At 46.4% G+C, this 23,126-nt stretch overlaps 1 protein-coding gene across 1 annotated transcript; it reads left to right on the plus strand.

Moving 5' to 3' along the window:
- Positions 1 to 318: 318 nt before the first annotated feature.
- Positions 319 to 22,545, plus strand: vars2 (valyl-tRNA synthetase 2, mitochondrial; the record flags this gene model as incomplete). Its single annotated transcript, XM_079232366.1, has 29 exons — positions 319 to 492; positions 1,812 to 1,893; positions 1,967 to 2,067; positions 2,645 to 2,766; positions 2,860 to 2,926; positions 3,419 to 3,516; positions 3,603 to 3,684; positions 4,214 to 4,333; positions 5,353 to 5,461; positions 7,598 to 7,686; positions 8,583 to 8,673; positions 8,758 to 8,885; positions 9,102 to 9,205; positions 9,975 to 10,056; positions 10,233 to 10,309; positions 10,464 to 10,551; positions 10,722 to 10,815; positions 11,982 to 12,052; positions 12,136 to 12,261; positions 12,383 to 12,487; positions 13,590 to 13,658; positions 13,739 to 13,817; positions 14,553 to 14,683; positions 16,996 to 17,148; positions 17,416 to 17,643; positions 18,392 to 18,503; positions 18,619 to 18,809; positions 20,305 to 20,454; positions 21,744 to 22,545. The coding sequence occupies 29 exons, from the start codon at positions 319 to 321 to the stop codon at positions 21,813 to 21,815; spliced, it is 3,195 nt and encodes a 1,064-aa protein (XP_079088492.1). The 3' UTR covers positions 21,816 to 22,545.
- Between the last annotated feature and the right edge of the window lie 581 nt (positions 22,546 to 23,126).

Here is a 23,126-nt window from a genome sequence, read left to right on the forward strand (position 1 = left end):
TGAAATAAAAAATATATTTCAACAGAGTGATATGACATCACAGTTGTTCTACACGCTTATGCATCGATGCCATGTTTACATATAATTAACAACCTGATAGGAAACAACTTTGTGGGGCTTTCTGAGGCGAAGCGGCGAAGTTAAAAGGTCGCGGCTGTCATCCCGGAACACTCGTGTATTGAAAGCACAGTAAGTAGCTGCAGAAGCCAGTGGGAATATGACCTGTCACGCAGATGCACTTGTTGCTCATGTGTTTGATAGCGTACAGACCTGGCTGAGCTCATGTGTGGTCGTTTCTCTTGCAGGGTGCTCTTGAGGATGTGGAGGGCAGGACGCGTCCCGAGCTGCAGGCTGTCAGCCAGACTCTGCTCCAACAAGCCACCGAGACCTTCCTCCTCCTCTTCACCGCAACACTGCTCTCCTCGGCCCCGAGCAGAGCAGCAGCGGCGGAGACGAGAGCGGGAAGAGGCCATACTGTCAGGCCAACGCAGTGTGAGTAAGACAGAAGCTGCAGGGAAAGACTCATGAACAGCTCCTCCAAAGCCACATCTCTATCATTTACCGTACAAGTACAGGTCCATATCTCTATCAATTACCGTACAAGTACAGGTCCATATCTCTTTGACTTACCATACAAGTACAGGTCCATATCTCTTATCAATTACCGTACAAGTACAGGTCCATATCTCTATCAATTACCATACAAGTACAGGTCCATATCTCTATCAATTACCGTACAAGTACAGGTCCATATCTCTATCAATTACCGTACAAGTACAGGTCCATATCTCTATCAATTACCGTACAAGTACAGGTCCATATCTCTATCAATTACCGTACAAGTACAGGTCCATATCTCTATCAATTACCATACAAGTACAGGTCCATATCTCTATCAATTACCGTACAAGTACAGGTCCATATCTCTTTGACTTACCATACGAGTACAGGTCCATATCTCTATCAATTACCGTACAAGTACAGGTCCACATCTCTATCAATTACCGTACAAGTACAGGTCCATATCTCTATCAATTACCGTACAAGTACAGGTCCATATCTCTATCAATTACCGTACAAGTACAGGTCCACATCTCTATCAATTACCGTACAAGTACAGGTCCATATCTCTATCAATTACCGTACAAGTACAGGTCCATATCTCTATCAATTACCGTACAAGTACAGGTCCACATCTCTATCAATTACCGTACAAGTACAGGTCCATATCTCTATCAATTACCGTACAAGTACAGGTCCATATCTCTATCAATTACCGTACAAGTACAGGTCCATATCTCTATCAATTACCGTACAAGTACAGGTCCATATCTCTATCAATTACCATACAAGTACAGGTCCATATCTCTTTGACTTACCATACAAGTACAGGTCCACATCTCTATCAATTACCATACAAGTACCAGCCTAACGCTTTAGTTTCATTTATGTACATGTTTCATTCCGTCTGTTTAGTCAAAAGTCATATTTAGTCTTGTAAAATTGGATGTTTTGCTTTGCTTTTTTTCATAGATTTATCTGTTTGTCAAATTATAATGCCCCATCTTTTTGCCTAAATATCCACATCAAACAATCAATTTATTATTGTATTTTTTCAGGCATCACGCTCGTCTCCCGTGTCTGTGGTGTATTCCTGTAACTCAGTCTGTATGATTTTATACATGGCAATCAATACTTTGGTACAGATATCATATACATGTCTGGTATGGTGGTGCGTTGCTCTCACAGTGCACATGCTCCCGGGTGCATTACAGTGGTGGTGACTATGCCGTGTGCTCTGTTGGTTCCAGACCCCTGCAGAGGAAGCAGTGGAGTGGCGTGAGCGGCAGAAAGTGGTGTACGCTGCTCAAACGCCTCCAGGGACAAAGAAAGGTGACTGACTGTCCCTGCAGCAGCTGCTCTGCCGTGTGTGTGTCTGCCCACATTAAAGTCTTGTTCTCTGCAGACACCAGCCTGCCACTCCCAGCCGCATACTGTCCAGAGTATGTGGAGTCCAGCTGGTACCAGTGGTGGGAGAAAGAGGGGTTCTTCCGTCCAGAACAACATGTGAGGAAAACACATCACACTAACACTTCTTACAAACTAAAGGGGCCCTTCAGTTATTTATTCATATTTTACTTCCTTTTCAGCCTTTGATATAATCTGTCATATAAAATAACACAGCATTATTGTTAGAGACTGAAGTTGAACACTTATATGAAGTGGCGTTGTGCACTACCAGTCTGAATGCTGTTGGTTCTTTACACTCTTTGCATTGAACCAATCTAGCCGATGGTGTGTGTCATGACCCAGGAGGTCCCTGCTGTCTTCATGTGTGATTGTGACACTGACCTCCAGCCAAAGAGGCTTTCTGGCTCCACTCTTTCTGAGATATCCCTCCACCTGTCATACAAGCGAATAGCATGTCTAGCCACAGGTCGTAGTAAGAAGTCAAAATGTTATTGATGTATGGTTTCTCACCTGCACTCTTCTGTCTTCATTGAGTCCGATGACCAGGCTTTCTTCACAGCAAACATTTGCCTCGTCACAGCAGCAAAGGTCCAGAGCAGGAGTGAACGCCCCAGCAGGTAAAGAATCAAACAGACACTGGCTCACCCGCTCTCACACCTGTCATGTCCACCAGGAGCGGTTGTCTCACCGCGCAGACCAGACCTTCGCTCTGTGTATCCCTCCTCCCAACGTGACGGGCACTCTGCACCTGGGCCACGCGCTCACTGTCGCTGTGGAGGACGCGCTGGTCCGATGGTAACGTCTGCAGCCGGTCGAGTGTCAGTCGTCGCTCTTTAAGAATGAATCTGTTTGTTTGATAAAGTCAAATATGGGTTTCTACTCCACCAGGAGGAGGATGCAGGGCCACAGAGTGCTGTGGGTCCCAGGATGTGACCATGCAGGTATTGCAACACAGGTATGACAACGTCTTCTTCCTCTTTCATGACAGTCTGGGATGTAAAGGTCTGGCTCACCTTTTGTTAATTATTTTGTTCTCAACTTTCACATGTAACCTGCTGTAAATGTTGCTTTGACTCGATCCCTTGCTAACGTGATTCCAATGGACAAAATCCCCCGTCCTCCTTTGTTCAGTTACTTTGTGAGCGCTCATGCACTGCTGAAGCTTTAGAGTGGCTTCGGCAGTTTGTCCCCCATCACCTCCAATAGAACTCCTGAACCAGAGGAGACTTGACATAGTTATGTCATGCCGAGCAGTTCTCCTTAAAGCCAGTCAACTTCACTTGATGTGGAGTTCCTCTTAACGGCATGAAGAGTTATTTCCGTTAAACAAGAAGCACATCAGTTGTTTGGTTGTGAGGTGATAGTGATGTTAGTTTTCTTCTGGCTCAGGTTTTCCAGAGCGCTGTCACTGTAAAGGACTCGTCCCATTATACTCTGTGTCTGTTAGGCGGTGGTGGAGCGCCGACTGCTGAGGGACGCAGGGAAGCGCAGACAGGACTTCACCAGGACTCAGTTTGTACGTGAGGTGTGGAAATGGAAGAACGAGTGAGTCTGACCATTCCTGTCTTACCCGTCTTCATCCGGTTTTTGGGCCCCAGCCTGTTGGCTTTACTCTGTCCTGTGTGTCCCAGGACAGGAGACGAGATCTACCACCAGCTGAGGAGCCTCGGAGCGTCTCTGGACTGGAGCAGAGCGTGTTTCACCATGGATCCAGTAAGACTCCATTAGATGTGTCACTCTCTTGTTATAGCACCTGTAATGTGTAGTGTATGTGTGGAGAGTCACAGATGACCCTGATAGAGTTTGGAAAATGTTGCTCTCTCTGGGTCTTGTGTTGTGAGATAATGTGTAAAACACATCTGGAGGTCCAGTTGTGTTCATTAGTTATTTATTCCAATAGCTAATGGTGAAATTCCACTTTGTACACTGCACATGGCAGCCATCATTCATAAGGGTTTGATGGCACTGTGATGGTGATTATGAGCTCATCTGAGACCGACTGTGGGTCATATCGATATCTTCTAGATATCTTCTAGATACCGGAGGCCGGCCCCTCAGCTCTCCTTGTGTCTCCACAATAGCTTTCTAGCACACAATGTTCTCAAGTCCTACACATCTTACACAGGGCTTTAAGATTTGTCATTTCCATGATACGTTCTTTATTGGTATTGATGTCATATAAATAGATATAATGACCACACCCTTGCTTTACTGTGGTGTATAACGTGTTGGTGTGCCTCAGGCGTTCAGCAGGGCGGTGACCGAGGCCTTCGTCCGGCTGAGTGACTCCGGTCTGATCTACCGCTCCGAGGCTCTGGTCAACTGGAGCTGTGCTCTGGAGTCTGCCATCTCGGACATAGAGGTGAGTACAGGGATGACGACAGGTCGACAAAGTATTGGATACCACATGTTTGAGATGTAAATAACTACGGCTCCTCCTCTTACGGGAACCAGCTCTTCTCTGTAGACATTGGACGACTGGGGAAATGAAACTAACTTGAACATTAATATACATTTCTAAACATCGTCCATTTAACATTAGTCTCTCGACAAATGAATCTACATGAACACAGGGCCAGATGTAATAAGAACTGTATGCTGTGGTTTCCTGTAGCTCATTATGCTGTCAGCTGATCCTGGATCTGAGCTCTGTGGTCTGGAGTGGTGCTTTCCTCCACTCTTCTTTCTAAAACCACCATAACTATGTCCACATGCATTTAGTGATTAGCTATTTTTAAGTCGGGTCTACTTTTGATAAAGGTATATTTTGGGATTGTACTAAAGTTTGTTGTACTGCCACAGTTTGTTATTTATCATATATATTGTCTTCAGCTTCAAATCATTTTCCATCAGGCGCACCAAACACGTGATGTCGTCATTGAATTACTTTTACCGGTTTTAAAATCTTAACTTCAAGTCCACTTACTTTCTTTTCCTTGAGTTTTCAACTGGATCTCACAGTCTTCTCAGCGTTGTCAAGGAGATATTTAATCATCACTTGACCCACAGGTAGAAGGGACCTTTGTATGAGATAACAGGGTTAATGGGGGGGGGGGGGGGTGGAGTGGGTTTCCTGTACTCGACTAAGACTCGACTGAGAGGCTGACTGCCAGATGCAGTTGAAAGCTCTGGAAAAAGCTAGTAAGAGGACCTTGAGTTAAGATTGAGTTTTTGCCAAACTATTTCCACGCTCAAGAATGATTTTTCAGGCTTCAACCCGGTAAACATGGTCCACCTTTACAGCAGGGCTGGTTCCTACGGCCTTCATCCCACAAATAGGACACACGGTGTAGGGTCATCATTCATTTTGTTCTACAATGACAAAGAAAGTATCATTGTGAAGAATGGTACATGTAGGTCAGCCTGTGGGTTTTGTGCCAGGTGGACTCCCGGGAGCTGTCTGGACCGACCATGCTGTCTGTTCCTGGCTATGAAGACACGGTGGAGTTTGGGACCATGCTGACCTTCGCCTACCCTCTAGAGGGCCACGGTGAGTGTTTGTGACGCATGCTGGGTCTGATGGTTAGCCCTCTCATGTTCCCTCTCTCATGTTCCCTCTCTCCTGATGGTTAGCCCTCTCATGTTCCCTCTCCTGATGGTTAGCCCTCTCATGTTCCCTCTCTCCTGATGGTTAGCCCTCTCATGTTCCCTCTCTCCTGATGGTTAGCCCTCATGTTCCCTCTCCTGATGGTTAGCCCTCTCATGTTCCCTCTCCTGATGGTTAGCCCTCTCATGTTCCCTCTCTCATGTTCCCTCTCTCCTGATGGTTAGCCCTCATGTTCCCTCTCTCCTGATGGTTAGCCCTCTCATGTTCCCTCTCTCCTGATGGTTAGCCCTCATGTTCCCTCTCTCCTGATGGTTAGCCCTCATGTTCCCTCTCTCCTGATGGTTAGCCCTCTCATGTTCCCTCTCTCCTGATGGTTAGCCCTCATGTTCCCTCTCTCCTGATGGTTAGCCCTCTCATGTTCCCTCTCTCATGTTCCCTCTCCTGATGGTTAGCCCTCTCATGTTCCCTCTCTCCTGATGGTTAGCCCTCATGTTCCCTCTCTCCTGATGGTTAGCCCTCTCATGTTCCCTCTCTCCTGATGGTTAGCCCTCATGTTCCCTCTCTCCTGATGGTTAGCCCTCATGTTCCCTCTCTCCTGATGGTTAGCCCTCTCATGTTCCCTCTCTCCTGATGGTTAGCCCTCATGTTCCCTCTCTCCTGATGGTTAGCCCTCTCATGTTCCCTCTCTCATGTTCCCTCTCCTGATGGTTAGCCCTCTCATGTTCCCTCTCTCCTGATGGTTAGCCCTCATGTTCCCTCTCCTGATGGTTAGCCCTCTCATGTTCCCTCTCTCCTGATGGTTAGCCCTCATGTTCCCTCTCTCCTGATGGTTAGCCCTCTCATGTTCCCTCTCTCCTGATGGTTAGCCCTCATGTTCCCTCTCTCCTGATGGTTAGCCCTCATGTTCCCTCTCTCCTGATGGTTAGCCCTCATGTTCCCTCTCTCCTGATGGTTAGCCCTCTCATGTTCCCTCTCCTGATGGTTAGCCCTCATGTTCCCTCTCTCATGTTCCCTCTCCTGATGGTTAGCCCTCTCATGTTCCCTCTCCTGATGGTTAGCCCTCTCATGTTCCCTCTCCTGATGGTTAGCCCTCTCATGTTCCCTCTCTCCTGATGGTTAGCCCTCATGTTCCCTCTCTCCTGATGGTTAGCCCTCATGTTCCCTCTCTCCTGATGGTTAGCCCTCATGTTCCCTCTCTCCTGATGGTTAGCCCTCTCATGTTCCCTCTCCTGATGGTTAGCCCTCATGTTCCCTCTCTCATGTTCCCTCTCCTGATGGTTAGCCCTCTCATGTTCCCTCTCCTGATGGTTAGCCCTCTCATGTTCCCTCTCCTGATGGTTAGCCCTCTCATGTTCCCTCTCTCATGTTCCCTCTCTCCTGATGGTTAGCCCTCTCATGTTCCCTCTCCTGATGGTTAGCCCTCTCATGTTCCCTCTCTCATGTTCCCTCTCCTGATGGTTAGCCCTCTCATGTTCCCTCTCCTGATGGTTAGCCCTCTCATGTTCCCTCTCTCATGTTCCCTCTCCTGATGGTTAGCCCTCTCATGTTCCCTCTCTCCTGATGGTTAGCCCTCTCATGTTCCCTCTCTCTTGATGGTTAGCCCTCATGATTCCCTTTCTTCTGATGGTTAGCCCTCTCATGTTCCCTCTCCTGATGGTTAGCCCTCTCATGATTCCCTCTCTCCTGATGGTTAGCCCTCTCATGATTCCCTCTCTCCTGATGGTTAGCCCTCTCATGTTCCCTCTCCTGATGGTTAGCCCTCTCATGATTCCCTCTCTCCTGATGGTTAGCCCTCTCATGTTCCCTCTCCTGATGGTTAGCCCTCTCATGTTCCCTCTCCTGATGGTTAGCCCTCTCATGTTCCCTCTCTCCTGATGGTTAGCCCTCTCATGTTCCCTCTCTCCTGATGGTTAGCCCTCTCATGTTCCCTCTCATGTTCCCTCTCTCATGTTCCCTCTCTCCTGATGGTTAGCCCTCTCATGTTCCCTCTCATGTTCCCTCTCTCATGTTCCCTCTCTCCTGATGGTTAGCCCTCTCATGTTCCCTCTCTCATGTACCCTCCCTGCTGCCTGTGTTCAGATGCAGAGGTGCAGGTGTCCACCACCCGCCCTGAGACCATGCTGGGAGACGTGGCCGTGGCGGTTCACCCTGACGACCCTCGCTATCAGGCCAGTCCCACGTTGAGCCTCCTCCATGAACGCAGTACCTCAGGAATGCCTTCATGTCTGGAACATATTGCCACCTGGACTCAAGAATGAACTTATTAGAAGTTGATGGTCAAAAGGTCACTGTGACCTCACAGAACACGGTTTGGGCCATAACTCAAGAATGAATATGCTAATTAGGACAATTTCAAAATGATAAAGTGATGACATTTTGGACAGACAGGGATGTAAACAGCTCCTGGTCTGGTTTGCAGTGGCATACAACCAACAGTACTCTAGTTGAAGGAAGTTTGAATTGGTGCAAGACATCAATGAACGAATAGAGACTAGAAGTGAGGCGGCTCCAGACCGAAGAGAACCTGCCTCTCTAGAGAAGGTCCTCTCCACAGTGTCTGCCCTGAGGACCAAAGACGTCGCTCCACTGAGCAGCTTTTTGGAGGAGGACCACAAGAACACACAACCCATAGACCCAAATAATAATTTATTGTAGTCTGTCCAGTGCAATACACCCTACAATATACACAAAAGATCTGAAAACCCAAATGTAAACTGTGATAATGCAGAAGCTGTAAAAGATGTATAAAACGTATACCGACTTATACTTTCATAGTTCAAAGTCTTGTAACCGTTTAAATATTAAGTTAGGTCTGAATACATTTTACAGAAGATGTCTCCTATTGGCTTATATTGTAAAATATGTGATAAAAATGTTTAAATATTGTATATTTATAAAGGATAGAAACAAGAAAAGATATAGCTCTAGTGACCTTAAAGGGCTAAATATGAGTCAAAGAATGAACATTTTGATCACAGCAGTATAATTGTGCCTGATTTAGCATTCACACACACACATTTGATAGGATATATTTTATAACATATATATTTCCACTTTGTTCCAGGATATTCATGGGAAGCAGTGCAGACACCCCTTCACCCAGCGCCTCCTGCCCATCATCACTGACTGCATGGTGGACATGGAGCTAGGAACTGGTGACCGCAGACACATAAACATCAGAGAGCTGTCATGTGATGTGAGCTGCTGGTTGATCGCCTCCTAATGGTTGTGTTCTGCAGGTGCAGTGAAGGTGACTCCTGCTCACGACCACACTGACTTCCTGCTGTCACAGAGACATGCCCTGCCACGCCTCACTGTGATTGGAGGAGATGGGACCATGACTCCGCCCTGTGGACAATGGCTCCAGGTGCATGAACACTACTGATATTGTCTGTCCACTTAGTGTTAGTATATGATGTGTTGAAGAAAGACGATAAGTGGATATGGTGCAGAGGTCAGAACACGGGGCCATGTTAGATTCTGCTGGACATCAGTGATCGAGTAGTGATAGCTAAAGCAGGATGCGTGTTTCTTTATGTTCAACTCTGCTGCTCTTTATCCTGTTCTGCCACTCTGTGTTCAGGGAGTGAAGCGGTTTGATGCCAGACGGCTCGTTGTGGATGCCCTGGTGGAGAAGAGGCTGTTCAGAGGAAAGGAGAATCACGCCATGACTTTACCCGTCTGCAGGTACTTGTTGTGACTTCCTGTGTGTGCATGTATGAATGTAACCTGAGCAGAGCTGCTCATGTTAATGCAAAGGTTTTTTTCAACAGCAGTTTTTCATCTTAGTGCTCAAAAAAGCTTCTTCACAAAAGATAAACTGAATGATATTCTAGTCTTCTGACCACTCAAAGCTTTTTAACACTACTTGTCATCATTCACACAATGATGACCACATGAATCATAGACTTCTATACAACCAGAGGAGTCGCTCCTGGTGGTCAGGAGAGAGAATGCAGCTTTAACACATGAAGCATAGACTTCTATACAACCAGAGGAGTCGCCCCCTGGTGGTCAAGAGAGAGAATGCAGCTTTAACACACTTCTGCATTGGCTTCACTTTTCAGGACTGGAGGTTGCCGTCTGGTTTAGCTCCCAATTATGCAAATAAAGCCTGAAAGGTACTATGTGGAGTTTCTGACCTCTATTAGAACTATGGAGCAATTAAAAATATATATATTTTATGAGTGGGTCTCCATTTTGTTTGTCTCATTCATATGCACAAGGCTGCACAGTGTTCTACCGACCTACAGGTGGCGGTAATGAGTCAAGAAAAGCAGCAATGTGCCAATAAAGACATTAGAAAAAGACTACAATCTAGTAAACATGGATGTACACAACGCAGGATTTAAAATACTTGAATGAGTGTTGTAAATGTTGGAATGCAATGCATTGTAATGTCGTACATGTTTGTGGTTTCTTTCTCCACTGTGTCTTTCCTCCCTCCTGGTCTCAGCCGCTCAGGAGACGTCATTGAGCCTCTTCTAAAGAAGCAGTGGTTCGTTAGCTGTGAAGAAATGGGTCAAAAAGCTATCCAGGCAAGTTGGTGGAGATGTTGAGCTTGAGGTGACACTTTAAATGTGTATGGTTGCATCCCATGCTGTAAAGTAAGCATGTAGGCTTCATCATGTAAATATAGTGAAGAATAGAGCAGTCAGGTGATGTCATCTCTTTGAACATGGAACACTAAAAAAGGGGACTATTTATTTTCCAGGCTGTGGAAGATGGACAGCTGGAAATCACCCCTCACTACTACACCAAGACATGGAAGAACTGGCTGTCCAACATCAGGTAGCTGTCCTGACCCTTGACCTCATGTGTGTGAACAGCGGTGTGAGGGGAACAAGTGTGTGTTGTTGTTACTGGTGTGACATCATTCTGGTGATGAATGAGCTCTTATTTCAACAAAGGAGTTGTCCACAGTGTGCCTCTGCTTGCCTTGCAGTGATTGGTGCATTTCCAGGCAGCTTTGGTGGGGTCATCAGATCCCTGCTTACCAAGTGGAGTTTCCGAACTCGACTGACAAACAAGAGGTTGGGTTTGTGATGTGTGTATGTTCTAAGAATACTACTACTGTGAACTGTTTGGTTTATCTGTTAGACAGACTGGTTTGTTCAAGCCCTCCAGCTGATGCATCCCTGACTAAAACAGAACGGATGACTGGATAATGTGAATACGTTTCTCTGTGTGTGTGTTTTGGTAGGAGCGGTGGGTTTGTGGACGGAGCGAGGACGAGGCCCGACAAAGAGCTGCTGTTAAATATGGAGTGAAGCCGGAAGACATCACTTTGACTCAGGGTGACTCAGCTCTGTCTTACCTCTTAACCTGCTGATGAAAACCCTGCTAAACGTTCAGGGGAACGCTCATTTAACCACAGCGTTCCACCAACACGTGTTTCCACATTTGCTATTGCTGCTAACACAGCTACTGTGAGTGAGTGGATAGACCTCGCTGTCTGTCCGGCTCTGGTAGCAAACGGTCCCCTGTATCCTCGTCTTCAGGACTATATGCATTCAGGTCGAGTCACTGCTGCCCGTCATCGCCCACTGGGACAGATATATTCAATCCAAGGAGGAGGATCCCTCTCCCTGGATGGACAGAAGCAATAGATGTCATGTGACCGGAATGAATAACGTAACAGAGTTACAACACATTACATGAATATGAAATTATTCATATAATGAGTAGTAGGCATGGACCATGATCCAGATAACCACGATCCATGAAGCAGAAGGAGGGAGAGGAGGGCATCAGCAGGGCCATGCAGGAGACAGGAGACAGGAGATGGGAGGCGGGAGACGGGAGACGGGAGGCAGGGACAGGAGATAGGAGATAGGAGACAGGAAGCAGGTCCCGGGAGGCGGGAGGTAGGAGACAGGAGGCAGGAGACAGGTCCCAGGAGGCAGGAGGCAGGTCCAGGAGGCAGGTCCAGGAGGCAGGAGGCAGGTCCCAGGAGGCAGGTCCCAGGAGGCAGGTCCCAGGAGGCAGGAGGCAGGAGGTAGGAGGCAGGTCCCAGGAGGCAGGAGGTAGGAGGCAGGAGGCAGGACCGGTTCCAGACAGCCACGATCCATAGAAACTGTAGGGAAGAAGTAGAGTTAGTGATGTGCAATGAAGAGACATGAATTCATCCAGAAGGAGAGAGAGAAGAGGAGAGAGGAGCTCAGTGTATCATAAGATGCAGTCTAGGCCTATAGCAGCACTTCTGACAATTGGAGGGAGGGGTATCCATCTCTCTGACTCTCACAGGGCGAGTTGTCTGACTCTTTCTTTGAAAAACACTTACTGAATCGAACGTTTTGGCGACTACAACTGCTACGTTTCCACTTATGCACAGAGTATGCGGTCATAAGCAGTGTTTGAATCAATGAACCAGCTGAAAGCCTCGTACTGTATATACTGTTGTCATGGTAGTTCTACCAGAGCAGCACTACCAACATACCATGTATGTATTTATTGGTTACAGACGATGATGTCCTGGACACGTGGTTCTCCTCTGGGCTGTTTCCCTTCGCTATGCTGGGCTGGCCTGAGCAGGTACTGCCCCGATTCAGCAGAGCATCGTCCTCAACCAACAGCCCTTTCTCTCTGTGTTATAACCACACCGCCACTTCCCACAGACCCCGGACCTTCAGCGCTTCTACCCCAGTTCCATCCTGGAGACGGGCAGCGACCTCATCTTCTTCTGGGTGGCGAGGATGGTGATGCTGGGCACCGAGCTGACTGGACAGCTGCCCTTCAAACAGGTTCTTGTGATGAGAAACCTCAAACACAACGGCGTTATTTCAAACACCACTAACTGATCACTGTGTCGGCCCATCCTGCTGCTCTTCTCTCTCCTTTGGCTCTTCCCATTCTTTCTTTCAGGTTCTCCTTCACTCCCTGGTGAGAGATAAACATGGCAGGAAGATGAGTAAATCTCTGGGAAATGTCATTGACCCGTTAGACGTTATACATGGAGTCTCTCTGGAGGTAGGTAGCACACGGTCTGTTCATAGCCTTCTTCCTCTTTGTTTATATTTGTAGTCATATTTATTTATGGGGGCTGCACGGTGGTGTAGTGGCTGGCACCTCACAGCTAGAGGGGCCGGGTTCTCCCTATGGCAGCGTGGGTTCCCTCCACGTTCTCCCCGTGGCACCGTGTGTGAATGTTAGTTAGTTCTGTTGGACAGGTGGTTCCTTCATGGTAGCTCCTCCCATCAGTGTGTGTCTAGGCTCGTTCGAGATGAGTCAGTTCTGCGCAGAATCAATCGGCGCGCATGCCGGTTAGATTTGTTTCCGACTTGCTCCCGACTTGCTCTGACGTCATGCACACGTTGTCAACGATTCTCTCACGAGATCAAGTCGCCATCGATTTCAGAGTCAGCCGCCGCAGTTGCTTTCCAACGACTGCGTGGCCCAGTGCATGATGGGAAACGCCTGGCTGTCGCCACATCAGAGAGCTGATTGGCTCTTAGATCTGACAGCAAACACCACGTGTTGTAGAAAATTCTTATTTTATGTGTAGTTGTAATACTTAACGCTGGATTATTGACTATTAGTCTCATGTTTGATCTAAAAACATTTCTTGTGTGGTTGTTAATACAAAATCGTATTTATACAACACACATCAAAACTACTAGTAATGTATTTCACAGGCAGACATCAAAAGACCAAAGGATGCAGCTACACACTCATTTCTACATTAATGTATATTTATAAACACATATAATAAATCCAAACGTGATCTGTAAACTACAAGTAGACAAAAGTTCGGAACTAACAGGAAGTACTTTTTTCTGTGACTTCCTGTGTTTACTTTGAAGGCAGCTGAAAACTGTCCGACTTGATTGCAGTTTATTGTCAACGCCTACTGCTGCTCTCTCTGGATTCCAGGCGAGGCGCAGCTCTAACGAACGAGCCTAACGTTAGTTAGTCCTGATGGACAGGTGGTTCCTTCATGGTAGCTCCTCCCATCAGTGTGTGAATGGGTGAATGATGTCATGTAGTGTGAAAGAGCTTTGATGGTCAGAAGATGAGGTCATGCATGCATCATTCTGATTCCCTCAGACTTTGTTGTTGCTTGTTTCCTCAGAGACTTCAAGAGAAAGTGAAGGAGGGAAACCTGGACCCCAGGGAGCAGCTGGTTGCCATGGAAGCTCAGGTCAGTTCCTATCTTTTCCTTTCCAGCTGACTGAGCACATTCCTTCCTCTCTTATCGGTCTCCCATCTGCTTCCCCACAGAGGAAAGACTTCCCCAAAGGGATCCCTCAGTGTGGGACTGATGCTCTGAGGTTCTCCCTCTGCTCTCACAAGATGCAGGGTGAGAGGGAATGGATGAATGAGCTGTCAAACAGTGTTGCAGGAACAGAAGAGCTCCACTGAGCGGATGATGACTGTGTCCAGCACCTTGATGTTGTTGTAGACTAGGGAACCAACTGAAAGCAGTGTGACGCTGTAAAGCGTCACACGACGTGTTGTAAAACAACACGTCGTAGTTTAAGGTATGGGGAGAGTGGTCATGTTGTCTGTTTCGTATAACTATGTTATACGAAACAGATAACATGGAAAAGCGTGTTAGCTTTAAAACACTTCTTGTCGCAATTATATTGTCACCAGTAAAGATCAAGCGGTTGCTTGATCTTTACTGGTGACATGGTGAGTTAAACAGCAGGAATAATAATTAGCTTCTAGGCGGCTGTGGCTCATGGGGAGAGAGGTCGTCCTGAAACCACAAGGTCGCTGGTTCGATCCCCGGTCTCCCCATAGTTCCCATGATCTTCCCTAAACCCCAGTTGGTCCCTGTGCGCCTCACAGCAGCACACTGCTCCTTAATCACTAAGATGGTTAAATGCAGAGAATAACTTCCCCAAGGGATCAATAAAGAATACTTTCTTCTTTCTAGCTTGTACTGCCTCTGATATTTAAACATTCATATTCATATTTCTGTTCAATGAAATAGCTTTTTGTTTAAGAAAATGTTTGTACTGGTTGCATTTGTCCTGGACTTCCTGGACGAACACTCAGAGCACCACTGATGGACTCTTCTCTTCTTCAGGAGAAGACATCAGTCTGTCCATCTCTCAGGTCCTGAGCTGCAGACACTTCTGTAATAAAATGTGGCAGACGCTGAGATTCACTCTGGGAGTACTGGGTGACAACACAACACCAGTGGGAACACTGGAGGAGGTACAGCAAAGATGTTCTATTTTCATATCCAGCTACTTAGTTGTGCTGTTGATGGAAAAGGGCTAAGCTTGTCTTTACATTACTAAGATATTAGAACAGTAACCTTTCAGAAATGTGTATAACGTCACTGCCAGCCTTCCAGTGTCGTGGTGCCACTGAGGCTTTCTTCACGTTGTGGTACAGGAAGCCTCAGCAGATGGAGCGAAGGATTTAATGAAATGTAAAACGCCTTTTGAATAAAGTAAAGAAAATGCTGCAGCCGTCCTGTAGCCACACACTGCAGAGCATGAAGCATCTTTACTCTGCATCAGCTGACATGTAGGCATATGCCAGCTTCAGTTGCATGATGACCAATGGTCTGACCCAAAGACTCCCAGTGGTTTGGTCCTGTGGTTGCTAGGCATAGCATGAGCACAGATCAGTGGACTATAGCTGACTTCAGCCACCAGCCTCGTGTCAGACAAAGTAATGGGTTTGCAATCTGTTCTCAACCCTCGTACAACCGCGTCGCGTTGTCAGCAACATAAATCCACACAGTCAGGATGTGGTTAGCCTAGCTTAGCATTAATACTAGGAGCAGTTAACCGGGCTCCGTTTAAAGCTCCAAAATACAGCGAGCAGCAGCTCAAAGCTCCCAGATTCAAGTGGATGAAGAACTGTGACTGGAGTCAGACACGCTGGGCAAAGGGATGGAAACTGTTCCAGCAGTAACTGCCCCAAACCACCAGCTGCTTTCACATGTCTGGGTACAGACTAAAGGGTACAGACTAAGGCTAAAGGGTACAGACTAAAGGGTACAGACTAAAGGGTACAGACTAAGACTAAAGGGTACAGGCTGTAGGGTACAGACTGTAGGGTACAGACTAAGGGGTACAGATTAAGACTAAGGGGTTCAGACTAAAGGGTTCAGACTAAAGGGTTCAGACTGTAGGGTACAGACTAAGACTAAAGGGTACAGACTAAGACTAAAGGGTACAGACTAAGACTAAAGGGTACAGACTAAGGGGTACAGATTAAGACTAAGGGGTTCAGACTAAAGGGTTCAGACTAAAGGGTACAGACTGTAGGGTACAGACTAAGACTAAAGGGTACAGACTAAGGGGTACAGATTAAGACTAAGGGGTTCAGACTAAAGGGTTCAGACTAAAGGGTACAGACTGTAGGGTACAGACTAAGACTAAAGGGTACAGACTAAAGGGTACAGACTAAAGGGTACAGACTAAGACTAAAGGGTACAGACTGTAGGGTACATACTGTAGGGTACAGACTGTAGGGTACAGGCTGTAGGGTACAGGCTGTAGGGTACAGACTAAGGGGTACAGATTAAGACTAAGGGGTTCAGACTAAAGGGTTCAGACTGTAGGGTACAGACTGTAGGGTACAGACTGTAGGGTACAGACTAAGGGGTACAGACTAAAGGGTACAGACTAAAGGGTACAGACTAAAGGGTACAGACTAAAGGGTACAGACTAAGGGGTACAGACTAAGGGGTACAGACTAAGGGGTACAGACTATAGTGTACAGACTAAGACTAAGGGGTACAGACTAAAGGGTACAGACTAAGACTAAAGGGTACAGACTAAAGGGTACAGACTATGGTGTACAGACTAAAGGGTACAGACTAAGACTAAAGGGTACAGACTAAAGGGTACAGACTAAAGGGTACAGACTATAGGGTGCAGACTAAAGGGTACAGACTAAAGGGTACAGACTAAGACTAAAGGGTACAGACTAAAGGGTACAGACTAAAGGGTACAGACTATAGTGTACAGACTGTAGGGTACAGACTATAGTGTACAGACTGTAGGGTACAGACTGTAGGGTACAGACTGTAGGGTACAGACTGTAGGGTACAGACTAAAGGGTACAGACTATAGTGTACAGACTGTAGGGTACAGACTAAGGGGTACAGACTAAGGGGTACAGGCTAAAGCTGACGTACCTGTTGGGATCTTTAGAGTAGTGTGTTTCCTGCTGCCAGTCTTTGTGTCAGGCTTCTTACTCTACTCACACAGGAGATTAATCACAATGTCTTTCTGAAAATGTTGAACTCTTCCTTTTGAGAAAGGTGCTAGAGAATGAAAAGTAGCAGCCGAGCACACACTGACATTAGAGCACCTTTAGATGCTGGTGTTTTGAGTCCCTGAACCAGTGAACCAGCTCTACCGATGGGGTCAGAACACACACGCTGCTTTAAATACAGGACGGGGACTACTATGTGAGAAGGATATCCAAATTCCAATGTGTATTTGAATGAAGCCCAGCTGAGGGTAGGCGTCATCAGCGTTGACTTGCTGCTCTAACCGTTCCAGACGAGCGGTCTGAGCAGCCTGGACCGCTGGATCTGCTCCAGACTCTGCAGCACCGCAGCAGAGTGTGAGCGGGCCTTCCAGGCCTACGAGCTGCACGCCGCAACGGCCGCCCTGTACTCCTTCTGGGTCCACAGCCTGTGTGACGTCTACCTGGTGAGGAGCACGACTACCACAATGCATTATGGGTACACTTTGTATCGGCGGTAATCTACTCACTGCTTCTTCTAAAAGGGAAGGAGGATTTGTTTACCTGATGTCTTCATGGCGACAGGAGGCTCAGACACGGGGAGTCAAAGACTGATGGAAACGTGTGTGTGTGTGTGTGTGTGTGTGTGTGTGTGTGTGTGTGTCTGTGTGTGTGTGTGTGTGTGTGTGTGTGTGTGTGTGTGTGTGCGCGTCTGCCTGTGTGTGTGTGTGTAGGAGCATGTGAAGCCTGTGCTGCTGCAGGGGGCCACAGAGCAGCAGCTCAGCGCCCGGCAGGCGGCCCTCAGCGTGCTGGTGCACTGCGTGTCGGTGTCTCTGGCGCTGCTCTCCCCCTTCATGCCCTTCATCACCGAGGAGCTGTGGCAGAGGCTGCAGCCCTTCAGCCCTGCAGCGGCGGCCCAGACGCCTCTGTGTCTCCAGCCGTACCCCTGCTCCTCTCAGCTGGTAGGACGCAGCGCCTCTCCTTCCCACAGACACGTCATGGTTGAGGGTTTAGTTCTGTCCCACTGTCACATCGTAGAGTGTTTGAGTCTCTCTCAGGCATTTTAAGCCCTTTATGATCCCTTTCTGTAAGTCAGCATTAGATGCTGACTTTGCCGAAGGACATAAAAACATAAAAACAACTGAAATCAGAGGAATGCCAGCAGAAAATATATTTATAATATTTATTTACATTCATCAAACATTTCGTTTCGACAAAACGAGTAAATGGATCATTTAAAATGACTTCTCATCTCGTGAGGAAGACATTCAAATCAGAGAGAATTCTGAGAGTTCATGGACATAGACTAGCGGAGCTGGGGATCGAACCACCGATCCTCTGATTGAAGGACGACTGTGCTCTACCACTGAGCCACAGTCATGCATAATGTTTAACATCAGTGTACCTTTTTATAGACGTCTACTTGCTAGCTGCATCTTGAAGCGTTGTACCAGCTGTTTTGTTACTATTTCTTGTCACATTTTCAAAGGGGTTTTACTTTTTCTTTCCGCAAGCGTAGGTGTGTTTAGTAGAGGACATTTAGATTGAACCACATCTACCTGGGCTTGAGGCCATATACTGGTCTGCTCTGCAGGAAGAGAAAAGCTTGAAGTTAGGTCTAGTTTAGACGTACATGATCTCTCATCATTGGGTTTAACTCTCCGTGTCGTTCAGCTGACGTGTTCTTGTTGTAATGTCTCTATCCTGCAGGCACACTGGCATTTCCCTGAAGAGGAAAGGGATTTCCAGCTGGTGCAGGAAGTGATGCGAGTGGCACGGTCACTACGGGCCCAGTGTGGCATGACCAAAGAAAAACCTGCGAGTAAGTTATTTAACGGTTCAGAAGTAACACTTTCCATGCTAGAAATCCAGTTCTGAATGAATACATGGATTACTCAACATGAGGTGAAGTGGTTCATCTGTGTGTCGTGTGTCAGTGTGGGCAGTGTGCACACCCAGCCAGGCCCAGGTCCTCCTCCACTTTGGGTCAGCTGTTTGGACTTTAAGCCGGATCTCCATCCTCCATATCCACTGTCCTCATGGAGGGGACCAGCACTGCAGCCCTCCCCCTCCAGGGAGCCTCGTCGGAGTGGTGGACCACACATGTCAGCTGCACCTTCACATGCAGGTGTGTAGTAGTCCTTCAGCTCTTACAGCCACAACTACTGGATTAGTGGATGACAAAAAAATGAATCGCATACAATTTTGATCATTAATTCATCTTTTCATATATTTACAATCAACAAGTTCGGGCCCCGGCCTCCTAGTCGTGAGGATTCACTGCTTTTCTTTGTATTTTCTTTACTTTTTAAAAAAAATGCCATTTCCCAGATGTATACAACAAAGACAACACTGTCCCTGACAGAAGCAGTGACCAGGCAGGACACAGCAGATCATGTTTACATTTCGGGGGAAGGGAAGGAAACCATCAAGATAAATAATTGACACATTAATCCAAAAAAGCAAAAATCTGATAGTTCCAGCCCCAATCATGTCTCTGTATCTTAGTCTGGATCAAGATGTCAATGCTTGTTGTCTCTGCTCATCCTCTTCCCTAAGTTCTCTCTGCACAGACACACAGTGTGTAGCATTGTGGTGTCGCAGTGTATTGTGTTGGTGACTTGCTCCAACACAATACACTGGATAGGTGTGTGAGCGTTTTAACGCACATCATACACTGTTGGCTACAATGCCTCATCAAATAAATCTCTGTGTGCCCTTTGTCATGACCCACTGGCGTGTCTGCACCAGACTGAGCTGAAGTCAGCTCACTTTGGACAACGTACCACCTGCTGTGGTCTGTTATCACAGAACCCACCATCAGTTTAATTAAGACAAGTGGTCACGCCGTGTCCCGTCCTCCTCTCGGCCCTCACTCCTCTCACAAAGACAGCAGAGTGTTGTTCAGGCCCGCTCAGCCTTCAACACGATCTCCCCATGGAAGTGGTACACTTGAGTTGCTCATCTGCAGCTGGTCCTTAGACTTCCTCACTAGCAGACCCAGCCAGGTGTTTTCCTACATAGGACTACTACCTGCATGCCATTGCCCAACAGGGAATGAGCCCTGTAACTCTGTAGCCTGGAATAAAGTTACCACGCTAACATCTAATTGCAATCTAATTATTTGATCAAATTGAAAATGTATTTGCGTGTGGATAATGTATGAAGCAATTATTCGTGATTGAATGTGACATTGACTCAGCATGGACTTTGTGCTAGCTAAACTTTAATATTAAAATGCAAACTGGACCGACATGGACTGCAGCCCTTTCATCACCGTGTGCCCGGCAGGGTGCTGTGTGTCTAACATTCAATTCAGTTTATTTTATATAGCCCAACATCACAAATACAAGTTTGCCTCGGAGGGTGTACACATAACATCCTGTCCCGGGACCTCACATCGGATCAGGAAAAACTCCCCCAATAAAGATAGTAAAAACCCTTTCATAGGGAAAAAAGGGGAAGAAACCTGAGGGAGAGCAACAGAGGAGGATCCCTCTCCCCGGATGGACAGAAGCAATAGATGTCATGTGACTAGAATGAATAACGTAACAGAGTTACAGCACATTAGATGAATATGACAGAAATGATTCAACATAACATGCGCTCTGCTTTGCTCTCAGGGTGGAAGGAACACCGATAAGCGGGTGCTGCAGCTCAGCCAGCGCAGAGACAAGCTGCTTCCCAAGCTGGAGGCGGTCCTCGGCAGAGTCCGGTCTCCAGACTACCTGACCAAGGTTCCTGCTCATGTCCGGCAGCAGACGGCCACCAAGGTGAGCAGAGCAGCAGGGAGGCTGCTATGATGTGTCATCATGGGCCTGAGGAAGAGTTCATGTGTTGTATTGGATCATATGCCTCCGCACCGGCAAGAGACCTGGCAGAGAGACAATGACCTCACAAAATTAGTTTTTGGGCCATAACTCACGAATAAGAATTCAGGTGCTAATTATGACTATTTCACAGCAAGGTGTGATAATGGGGTTAAATGACGAAGTGGTGAGTTTGGACAGATGTGGATGTGAACTACAGCTGTGGTTTAGGTGAGCGGAGGCATGCAGCTGTGAGGCAGTAGCTCCGCCTCTTTCACAACCACATGTTCAGGACCCTCCCCTTTGGTCCAGACTGAAACGTCTTGATTTCTATCAGATGGATTGCCATGATATTTTCCACAGACATGTTCCCCAGATGTGGACGCTTAATGACTTCATTATCCCTGAACTTTTCCTCTGGTGCCACTACTTATTAAGTGAAATATTCATCTTCATTTCTATACATTCATGGTTCCCAGAGGATGTCTGCTAATGACGTTGGTGATCCCCAGACCTTTGTCACCATTAGGTAGACATTAGTTCTTTTGAGTGAAATGTCTCATCCACTGTAATGCCGTGAAGGTTGGGACAGACGTTTATGTCCCCCTCAGGGTAAATAGTAAATGCACTAGTATTTGTATCACGACTTTCTAGTCTTCCGAACACTCAAAGCACTTTACACTACATCTGTGACCCATTCATACACTGATGGGAGGAGCTACCATGAAGGTACCACCTGTCCATCAGGACTAACTAACATTCACACTGATGGAGGCGCTACCATGAAGGTACCATTGTTATCTAAAAACTTTACACATGCCAATACCTCATGGACAATGTTGGTTCTACACAGAGGAAAGTCTGTCCGTCACAAGTGTCTGCCAGCTTGATGGAGTATTCTTGTGGTGGTCCAACACCTCACAGTGCAGCTGTGGGGGGACTTTCATCATAGCCATTTTTATTTCAAAATGTTCTTTTACAAAAATCTATAAATTGAATTCCAATAAATGAATGATGAAATAACATTTAACCCTAACTTAAATCACTTTTCATTTCTTGACTTTTCTTAAATTATTTTCAAATATATTGATTCATTCCTTGTGTTGCAGTATTTATTAATATCATGATTTGCATATGATATTTATAATGATGTATGTCTTCATTATGTAGTAATGCCTCCTCTAGTTCAGGAGAGTCGTGCTACATGTTAACTGCATCCTGTGAGCACACCTTTACCTCCCTCCTGTCCACAGACATCAGCCCTGCAGCAGGAACTGAAGACCATCGAGGACCAGCTGAAGGTCCTGCAACAGACCACAGAATAACTACAGCCAATGAACAGGACAGCCCCTGTGGACATGCTGAATTATTTATTCTGATGTTTCTACACTGCTTGAGTGAAGGAGACATTGCGTAACAATGCAGTGTCAAACCGTGATACTGCAGATCAACGATGGAGGCTTTAACCCTTCATATTGATCATTGTGTCTTTGCTAAACACGTTTCCTTGTTGGGAATGTGAGCATGTTGATGCCTGGAGGATTCAGGGTCCTACATATCATATCAGGCTGCAAATACAAGCTTAGGTATGCAGTCTGTTTAAACAGGCACCAAATCATCCGTGTTGGAGAGCTAAGAACATAGAAGAGAAACGTGTCCTATTCAAATGATGAGATGGACAGAAGAGGGCCGGCTGTATTAATCCCAAAGGGATTGTCATAGCAGCAAATTGACATCAGTCACAAGTCACACCACTAATGTGATCAGTATAAGAAACCAAGATATGTATGTAACATAACACAACAGAATACAACATAGTTGGAATAGGGACTAAAAGTAGGAGCATGATGTCTTGAAAATACCCTGAGTTACTGGGCACAGTCATTCTACATTGGTGGTGCAAGTATAATATTTCCCACTGTGTAAAACACTCACTGGGTCATCTTATTCCAGTGTTGGCCAGATGCCCAAATGATGAGCTCAAGCACAGGAAAGGTTGTTTGGTGTTTCATGCTATGTCGCCTTTAAAGACCCACTGAAATGAAAAATAAATGTTCCCAGTTTTAGTAATTTGGTCAAGTGTGATTTGTTCATTTATATCTTGTTATATGCCAAACATGCCAACATAATCTGTATCAGTCATTTTACATTAATCATCATCAAACCCGTCTTTACTTTTCTGTAAATCGGTTTAAACGTCTCCAAAGCAACCCTCCTCCTCCAACAGGTGAGGAAGAACTTTGTGGAGGTAACCGCTAAGCCCGCCCACTTTGTAGTGGTCCAATCAAATGTGAAGGATTAGATTTAAATCCCTCCACTGCTCAACTATTCTATTTCCCTGTAAAATGATTAGTACAGAAGCTAAAGATGCCCTAACTTCTCTTCACTGGGACGCTCAGGGGCATATCATAACCACACCGCTGTAACAGAGCTGTCTCCACTAGCAGCCTCCTGTCTGTCCCCACAGGGCCTTTTTATATCCTTCAAAATAAAAGCCCAATATAGTAACTGTATCTTACAGGAAAACAAAAGCCCCCAACTCACCGTATGTTAACAGGAAACTAGGGATGGGATCTAGTTGTTTAAAATAAAAACCCCAGAAGGTAACTGTCTCTTATACGGATTCATTATTCAAC

This window comes from Taurulus bubalis (assembly GCF_910589615.1).
Source record: "Taurulus bubalis genome assembly, chromosome: 16".
NCBI classification, from domain to species: Eukaryota; Metazoa; Chordata; class Actinopteri; order Perciformes; family Cottidae; genus Taurulus; species Taurulus bubalis.